Source organism: Acomys russatus, chromosome 21 (genome assembly GCF_903995435.1).
Source record: "Acomys russatus chromosome 21, mAcoRus1.1, whole genome shotgun sequence".
Lineage (NCBI taxonomy): Eukaryota > Metazoa > Chordata > Mammalia > Rodentia > Muridae > Acomys > Acomys russatus.
The window spans coordinates 56,684,584-56,693,341 of record NC_067157.1 but is presented as its reverse complement, the minus strand read 5'-3'; the positions used below and the strand labels follow the sequence as shown (position 1 = coordinate 56,693,341).

The window sequence follows — 8,758 nt, the reverse complement described above, 5'->3', positions numbered from 1 at the left end:
ATGAGCTCCCCGGGCACAGAGAGCGCAGGGAAGAGCCTGCAATACCGAGTGGACCACCTGCTCAGCGCCGTGGAGAGCGAGCTGCAGGCGGGGAGCGAGAAGGGTGACCCCACCGAACGCGAACTGCGAGTGGGCCTGGAGGAGAGCGAGCTGTGGCTACGCTTCAAGGAGCTAACTAACGAGATGATTGTGACCAAGAACGGCAGGTAGGTGCGTGCTGCTACCCTGCAGCCTAGGGCCTGGGGAGTGCCCCTGGGGTGGAGCACCTTTTCTTCCCAAGGGGTCCTCTTCTGGTTTCTTCCCGCGGCGCTGTTAACAGTCCCCAGAGAATTCTTAACCCTCCTTTCCTCCTTTCCCTGCAACTTTGCCCGATGAGACCTGGGGAGAAGGTATTCGAACTCTAGGGTTCCTAGGTGACACTGGTGTGGCCAGGTTTGCCTGCGACGGTGCCGAAAGCCCTTGGCCAGGTTTCCCCCTCGACTATCTCAAGAGACCGTGGGTTTAGTAGGGAGATGATTTGGTTCCAGACGGAGGAAGCTCAGGCAAAGAAGCGTTTGAGAAAGGTTGGTTGCAGGGCCTCCTCTTTGGCTGGTAAGAAACACTTTGGGCCAGGCTTCCTCTCTCTCCGACGGATGGGTCCTCCTGCCGTGCCCTGCCTTTTCCAGGAGGATGTTCCCGGTGCTGAAGGTGAATGTGTCCGGTTTGGATCCCAATGCCATGTACTCCTTTCTGCTGGACTTCGTGGCGGCTGACAACCACCGCTGGAAGTACGTAAACGGAGAGTGGGTACCTGGGGGCAAGCCAGAGCCTCAGGCGCCCAGCTGCGTCTACATCCACCCAGACTCGCCCAACTTCGGAGCCCACTGGATGAAGGCACCAGTATCTTTCAGCAAAGTCAAACTCACCAACAAGCTCAACGGAGGTGGGCAGGTAAGGTGTGTGTGTGTGTGTGTGTGTGTGTGTGTGTGTGTGTGTGTGTGTGTGTGTGTGTGCAGGAGTCAGCAGCTGCGCCCCAGTCCGGAGGGCAGAGGCCTTCCTCTCGACTTCTTTAGCCTCTGTCAGCCCCCGCAGAAGCCACTACAGTCGTCCCCAATTAAATCTTAAGTACTGTTTATATTAAGCTGATAAGGGTCACACCAAGGTCTGGAGGAGGGAGCTGGGAGTCCTCAGTCACCGCTGAAGGCTTGGTGCAGGCGCTTGGGAAACTGCTCGCCTTAGGTGAGCTTTGGTTATGAATTCTCAGTCAGGTTGGGGTCAAGGCTGGAAGTCTGCACGAGCGGGCACATTGCATACTTCTCAAAGGGCTTTAACTGGGGTCTCTTCCTAGAAAGCTCACTCCAAGTTGCTATCAAGCCAGTCATCTAAAGTTGTCTGTGGCCTTACTCTGACAGGGCTTAATGGTGCACAGCACCCCATGTCCCAGTTCCAGACCAGTTGTAGGGAGCAGCTGTATACAAGGCTGACAAATGCTACCCATGCCCTCCATACTGCAGGCAGTTTCTTGGGAGACTTTCTGTAGCTCCGTCCTTTTCTCACAGAGCAGTTCCCGCGGATGCTGTGGTTATGAAGGCAGGCTCAGCTCTCCATCTTTGCCTCTTAACCTCCTGCAGATCATGTTGAACTCCTTGCATAAATATGAGCCTCGGATTCACATTGTGAGAGTTGGGGGCCCACAACGCATGATCACCAGCCACTGCTTTCCAGAGACCCAGTTCATAGCTGTGACTGCCTACCAGAATGAGGAGGTGAGGCTTGGGGGGGGGGTAGCGGGGTGGGATGGGGTGGATGGGGGGGTAGGGGGTCCTCTCAGTGTGCCCTCCCACGCATAGGCTGGGGAGGGGGAGGTAAAGTCACTGTGCTGAATATAGAGCAATGAGTTTTCCTTCAGACTTACCACTTCTGTGGCTAAGAGGGAAAAGTTTAAAATACTCTTTCAAGCATTTTGCTGTTTGTGTCCAAAAATGACCTAAAATAATAAACATCTACAACATGCTTGAAAGAGTCACCAACCACAACCTCGTGCTTTTTAAATCTCCTGGATAGGGTAGGGAGGCAGTCCCTGACCTCAGCAGTGTGAAGGCTTGGCAAAGGCAGTCAGGGGGCCTTAATTCCAGTTCATAATCTCTCTCTCACATACAAACTCCTTAAGAGCCCCACACTATGTCAGAATGCTGTGGTTTACAGACATAGCATAGACTTAATCTATTGGGAATTTCACTCAGAAATTGTTTTTCTTTGCAACTGCTCAGTGCTTTCAGATTCAGATAGAAAAACAAAGAAAAGACTGATTCAATTTGAATATTTTAACTTGGTTCTGTTCTTTCTCAATTTCTTTTTTCTGTCTTTGGCAAGACCCCTCTACCACCCCACCCCACCCCCATCTGATACAGGGTCTTGCTGTGTGCTCCTGGCTATCCTTAAATTCACAGCTGTCCTCCTGCCTCAGCATCCTGATCTCTGGGCTGATAGGCTTATGATACATCTCAGTTTCCTCCCATCTAATCCTCTGGTAGCTAGCACTGTGCTAGTAAATACTCTTTCTTATTTTTCAGATCACAGCCCTTAAAATTAAATACAACCCGTTTGCTAAAGCCTTCCTTGATGCCAAAGAAAGGTGAGAGAATTCTAACGTCATGCCTGAGGCAAAGGACTGTGTAGAAAGAAGGCTGCCCACTGTCTCCAGGCCCTTCTCTTTTTGACCATTCTGAATACTTTTTGGCAGAAACGACCACAAAGATGCAATGGAAGAACCTGGGGACTGCCAGCAGCCAGGCTGTTCCCAATGTACGGTTTGTTGCACCCTCATTCTCTGCGTCCCTCTGGCCCATTGGGAAGCTTTGGGCTTCTGGGAATAGTGGGGGTTGCCTTGTGCTTTGGCAGCTGCCTAACTATCCTGGGCTTTGGACACTGGCGGGGGCCAAAAGAGCTCTTGGTTTGTTTGTTTTGTCCTGCAGCAGCCAGGGGTGGAGGGGACTCCTGGGAGTTTGGACTTGGGTATGAGGAACATTGGCCTCATCCCTTCTCCTTGGAGATGGGCTTCCACTTTTGTTAGTGGATGAAAACTGAACAGCTGTCTGTAGAGGCAGATATGAGCACCCTTTGTGCTCAGTCTTCTTGGCTCATGATTTCGGTGCCTTGTAAGGTGGCTACTTCTTTTAAAACTCCATTAGGAGTGAGTTCTCCTAGCCAGAGTGAGGGTACAGATCCATGCAGGCTCATTTAGGGAGAGGAAAGGCCTGGCCTCACTCCTGTTCTCAAGGAGGGACCTGCAAATACTGAGGAAGTCACTGCTGAGGGTAGAAGGGTCTTGTAGGCTACTTGAATGGCTGCCAGGCCATCCTAGCCCACTCTGTCCTTAAACTAGGACCAGCTATTCCAAACTGCTATTTTAACACCATCTTCTAAACAAGTTTGACAAATGAATTTAACAAACGGGTCCCCTACTGTGGCTCATGGGAAGTCACTTAGTGCAGACCAGCAAGAAGTGGGCAAGAGATGGACTGTTGTGATGGGGCCACGCAGGGCGGTGTGGACACACTGTTTCTCAAGTCTTGTCTGAAGAACCGTCTTGGTTGGAAGCACAGTAGTTATTGTCTCATGGAAGGCCCCTTTAGCTTATCACAAAAAACAAAAAACAAAACAAACAAACAAACAAAAAAAACCAACCAAAAACCCTTTCTAAAAAGTAGGAGAAAAAAATTAGTTTCAGGGGCTAGATCTGTCTAGGAGGAGTGGTAAGAATGTCGGGAGGCCCTGGGGAGTCAAAACAGAAGGGACCAAATAGGAAGTGTCTCTACCAGCTATTTCTGAGGCAGGAGCATCCATACTGGCCTCATCAGTGGAGAAGAAGCAGCCCTGAGCAGTCTGGGTCCTTCATGTGGCCCACTGTGTTCCTTATCTTCACACTACATTTGTTTACCATGTTATTCCTGCTCACCTGATAGAAAGCCACCTGGCTGCAGAACAGAAGCTCCCTGAAGGCTGGTGGCGGTCCCAGGTCTAATGCTATAATTCAGGGCTGTGGACTCAGCTGAGCCCACTCAAGTGTGCTGGGCATCCCAGGTTTATAGTGTGGACACTTTGAGATTAGGTTGCACTGAAGGTGGACATTGTACTCTTTTGATTCCAGAGTCGCGGGGGGTTAGAGCCAGGGACGGTCCTGAGTCTCATGCAAGGGTCAGTTACCCAGCATACTTTTCTCACAGCAGGGGGGTGGCTTGTTCCTGGTGCTGGCACCCTTTGTCAACCTGCCAGCTCCCATCCTCAGTTTGGAGGCTCGCTCTCTCTCGCCTCCACGCATGGCTGTGAGAGGTACCCAGCTCTGAGGAACCACCGGTCGTCACCCTATCCCAGCCCGTATGCTCAGCGAAACAACTCTCCAAGTAGGTTCATGGGCTGGGGGTGATGGTGGTTGGGCTATGGGGTGCAAGATATGGAACCCAGCTCCTAGTGGCTGCTGAAGAGACTTGGTCAAGGTGGTGGTTTAACCAGAGGCCTTTCTGGGCCTTTCCATGGAGCCATAGTTTGAACCCCAGAATGGAGCTATAGTTTTAGATGGTCCATGAACCTCTCCGAAGTGGGAGTGTGGGCCTTTAGACAACCTGACTTATTTCTCTGATTTCAGTCCCAGGACAGCCAGAGACCTCTGGCAGATTCTCACACTAGTCTGCTCAGACAGATCTTCCTCAGCTCCAAAGGGAGGGGAAAATGGCTCAAGAGCACCATAAAACAATTAGGCAATTACTGGTGATTCGGAATGAAAGGCAGCAGCTCCTGAGGCCTGTTCAACCAGAGATGAGGCTCTGAGGTGTGGAGCGGTTTTTTTTTTTTTTTTCCTTTCAAGACAGGCTTTCTCTGTGCAGCCCTGGCTGTCTTGGACTTGCTTTATAGACTAGGCTAGCCTCGAACTCACATGGATCTACCTGCCTCTACCTCTCAGTGCTGGGATTATAGGCGTGCACCACCATGCTCTGTGGGAGATCATATTTTTAATTTGGTGAGGCCATGGTTTCCATAGCCTAGCCCACCCTTATGGGATGGCCTTTATGGAAGAGGTGAGCTAAAGTGGCTTTTTTTTTTTTTTTTAATTAAGTATTCTAGTCTAGGGCGTTGTCACCCAGTGGGTCAGCACCTACTTGCCTTGCATTTGAGAGGCTTCGAATCTGACCCCTAATGCCACAAAATAACAAATGAATAGTTAGATAGATATCACAAAAATAAAGAGATAAGTAATACCAGTGTCTGTAGGACATCCCCTACCTTAGGTTAACTCGGATATGTTTTTGAATTATTAATTCTGACAGTAAGTAGTGCCCTGCTGACTTCCTCAGTGGTAGTGGCTACTCTGTGCCTCTAAAAGCAGCTGCCACACAGCCAGCCACGCAGTCTTTGTTTCCGGTGTCATTAGTATCCTTGTTGCATTTTATTCCTTTCAGAAGACCTGTTGGCTAACTCTCCTTTCTACACCCCTCAGCCTACGGTGACAACTCATCTGCCTGCTTGTCCATGCTGCAGTCCCATGACAACTGGTCTAGCCTTGGCGTACCTGCCCACACCAGTATGCTGCCCATGGGTCATAACAGCAGCCCGCCTACTGCCTCTGGGTATGTATGTATGTATGTATGGGGAGTGAGGCGAGCCCACCTGTGGTCTCTGCTGGTTCAATTTCTATTCACTTACCCCCTTATTCTACCCACCTGTGTATCCCACCTCTGTAGGGTTTGTGTTCATAATTAAACTAGACTGCATGGGACCAGGGACTGGTCCCATGATGCTAATACGTTTCAGCCTTCCTCGGCTCTTGACCTGTGCTGTGATGGACAGTCCTCTAATTCATTTGAGCCTCTGTTTCCCCATATGTAAAAGGATACTATCTCAGCTTCAGTCTGTCTCAGGCTGAAGGGGTCCTGTGGTTCAGAGTGACATTGCAGAACCTTCATTCAGCCAGGAGTGTTCATGTCTTGCATTTTCTGTGGACAGAGGAGTAGGAGTCCTTAGTATTGTGATGTGAACCAGGTTAAGGATGGAGCCTGTTTGACTGACCAGCAAGTTATGTAATAGGAAAGCTTAACCACACTCAGCAAGGCTGGTGGTGATACAGTCCCCTCTGGCTTCTTAATCCTTTATAGTACTGACCTAACAGCAAAGGACAGCAAAGCTGGATGCCAGTGCACATTCTCCAGCGAGCAAAGGGACCCCAAGATGTCGATGCTGGGACAGCATGGTGATGATGAGCTGTTAGGTCACACGGGAGTGAGGTTGCCGTCAAGTATCCTTGGCCTCAAAGGGCTAAACCAGTGGCTCTCAACTTTCCTAATGCTGTGACCATTTAGTACAGTTCCTTACTGTTGTGGTGATCCCCAACCATAAAATTACTTTGTTGCTACTTCATAACTGTGATTTTGCTACTGTTGTGAATTGTAATATAAATACCTGACATGTGGGATATTTGATATGCAACCCACAGGTCTAGAACATCAAGCTGTTATTTAAGTCCTATTGGTTTTAGTTTAGGAGACAGCTCTTTACTAATGAGAATTTAGTTGTTTCCTTTTGTTTTGAGACAGGGTTTCTCTGTGTGGCCCTGGCTGTCCTGGAACTCTCTCTGTAGACCAGGCTGGCCTTGGACTCACAGATCCACCTGCCTCTGCCTCCCGAGTGCTGGGATTAAAGGCGTGCGCCACCACCGCCCAGGTGTCTAGAGTTTTGCTTTTTTTTTTTTTTTTTTAATTTTAATGTAGGGGTTCCAGCTGGCTTTGAACTCACTACAAGCTCCAGAGCTCAAGGTCTTGATTCTCCTGCCTCAGCTTCCTGAGTTGTTGGGCTTATAGGCAGGTGTTACTAAATTCCCTTACAATCTGTTCTTAAGGCAAATGCACCTGAGAGGGCAAACTTGTCAATGGGCCTGAGGACATTGCTTAAGAAACCAGATGACCTGCGGGAAGCCGAGTGCTGGCCACGAATCCACCTTAGTTTACCCGAGCTTACTCTCAAGTACAAATGCCTTTGCGGCAGGCATAGGGGATGGCGTGTTAATAATAGTCTTATGTTGGATCACGTCACATGTTTATGGAAGAACTCTAAGGAAGGTTTTCCCCCAAGAAAATTTTAGCATAGTTTAATGGATTCTAGGGCTCAGGCCAGAAGGTTTAATGCTCATTTCAGCACCCTTATTTCATAGGCCAGGACAGCCTGAAGAACAGTCATGGGGCAAGCTCCTGCTTGCTGTCCCTTGTTGCCACTGCTAACCCCTGTCCCCTGGATGAGCCTGGGCCAGCAACCCTCAAAATTAGGTTCCTAACCCGTAACCTCAACATTACTTTGGAGGGGTGCTTTCTTCCGTGGATGCGAGGATTGCTGTGCCAGGCTTGGGGTCACATTGTGCCAAGCCTTGGTGCTCAGGGCAGATTCTGTATGTCAGTGAGCACAGAGTTAGTGCCCAGAGCTCCTCTTGGCAGGACACCTTGCTTTGGGTCTACTTCCTGTTTGTTGTTTCTTAAGATAGTAACTTCTATACATGTGGTAGTAGCAGAAAAACTGGTCTGCAAAGCCATGTGATGCAATTATTGCCAACAAAGTTCTGAGTACTTGTCCTCTCCCCCTCCCCCTCCCCATGTAGAGCCTCTTTCCAAACCCCTGACATCTGTTCTCCTCATTTCAGCCAGTATCCCAGCTTATGGTCTGTGAGCAATGGCACCATCACCCCAGGCTCCCAGACAACTGGGGTGACCAATGGGCTAGGAGCCCAGTTCTTTCGAGGCTCCCCTGCACACTACGCGCCCCTGACGCACACCGTCTCAGCCTCCACGTCCTCTGGCTCCCCGATGTATGAAGGGGCTGCTACAGTCACAGACATTTCTGACAGCCAGTACGACACGGCCCAAAGTCTCCTCATAGCCTCGTGGACGCCGGTGTCACCTCCCTCCATGTGAATGGAACTCTACTCCATGCGCTAAGACTCGCGGTGGCAGCCAGCCTTGACTGAATCTTCTACCAGGCACAACACGGCAACCTGCCATAGTAGTGTGCATCGTACATGGGAAGCCAGGGACAGAGTTGAGGCCATGGCCCAGAGTCCTGATTGGCAGTCAGAGTCCTTTGCTAGGGTCCGACACATTGTATCAGTCTCTTCTACAACATACAGGTGACTTTGAGATACTGGAATTCTCCCACCCCTGGTCCTACTTTATTAAGACACAAGGCACATACTTCTAATGCCCCTTTAGAGTAGTTAACTTTGAGGACAGAGAAAAAAACCCATAGCCAGAGGATTATAGCTGAACTGGACACTGCTCTGCCCTCTGGAGGATATCTGCTTTAAGCACATGTAGCCTTTTTTTGCGTTGCAAAGTCAACTGTGTGATACTTTGCTGTTGACAAGGTAGCCAAAGACAATCCGCAGGAAGCGCTTCCTGTACAATAAAGACAGTGTGCAGCATGTGGTCCTTGCAGGTCCTGTGTTCGGGTCTCTTTCTGGGAAAGGCGTTCTCCCCAAGGTGCATTTGCGTCTGCTACGAACAAAATGGGGAAGGTATGCATTTTGCGTACCTATGCAATCTTAACAGCTTAAAAAAAAAGTGAAATGATGTTAAGTTTAAATAATATTGAATCATAGATGAATGTGCATGGCAGAATTGAAACATTCTAATGTCGTAAAAATACAGGCCAGCCACCTGACACAAGGGAAGTCATCAAATGAGTTGATAAAGTTTATTAATGCTAAGTGTAGTTGCCATAGGAACCTGTCTGCTGGTGGCTC

General features: G+C 49.5%; 1 protein-coding gene across 3 annotated transcripts; it reads left to right on the top strand.

Moving 5' to 3' along the window:
* Tbxt (T-box transcription factor T) lies at positions 1–7,931 on the top strand. Of its 3 annotated transcripts, none has more exons than XM_051164568.1 (8): positions 1–206; positions 666–930; positions 1,611–1,745; positions 2,553–2,614; positions 2,723–2,784; positions 4,209–4,382; positions 5,474–5,603; positions 7,661–7,931. In XM_051164568.1, exons 1-8 carry the CDS (start codon positions 1–3, stop codon positions 7,929–7,931), a joined length of 1,305 nt encoding a protein of 434 aa, XP_051020525.1. The 3 variants fall into 3 exon arrangements, with proteins under 3 accessions (XP_051020525.1, XP_051020524.1, XP_051020526.1); XM_051164567.1 differs by having other exon boundaries at positions 4,206–4,382; XM_051164569.1 differs by lacking the exon at positions 4,209–4,382.
* The last annotated feature ends 827 nt before the right edge of the window (positions 7,932–8,758 follow it).

Bases quoted from the DNA above. Each gene is read 5' to 3' on its own strand.
- Tbxt (XM_051164567.1), top strand. From the start codon at position 1: ATGAGCTCCCCGGGCACAGAGAGCGCAGGGAAGAGCCTGCAATACCGA. The intron at 2,615-2,722 runs GTGAGAGAATTC...ACTTTTTGGCAG, and splicing joins TTCCTTGATGCCAAAGAAAG to AAACGACCACAAAGATGCAA. The intron at 4,383-5,473 runs GTAGGTTCATGG...TACACCCCTCAG, and splicing joins TCAGCGAAACAACTCTCCAA to CCTACGGTGACAACTCATCT.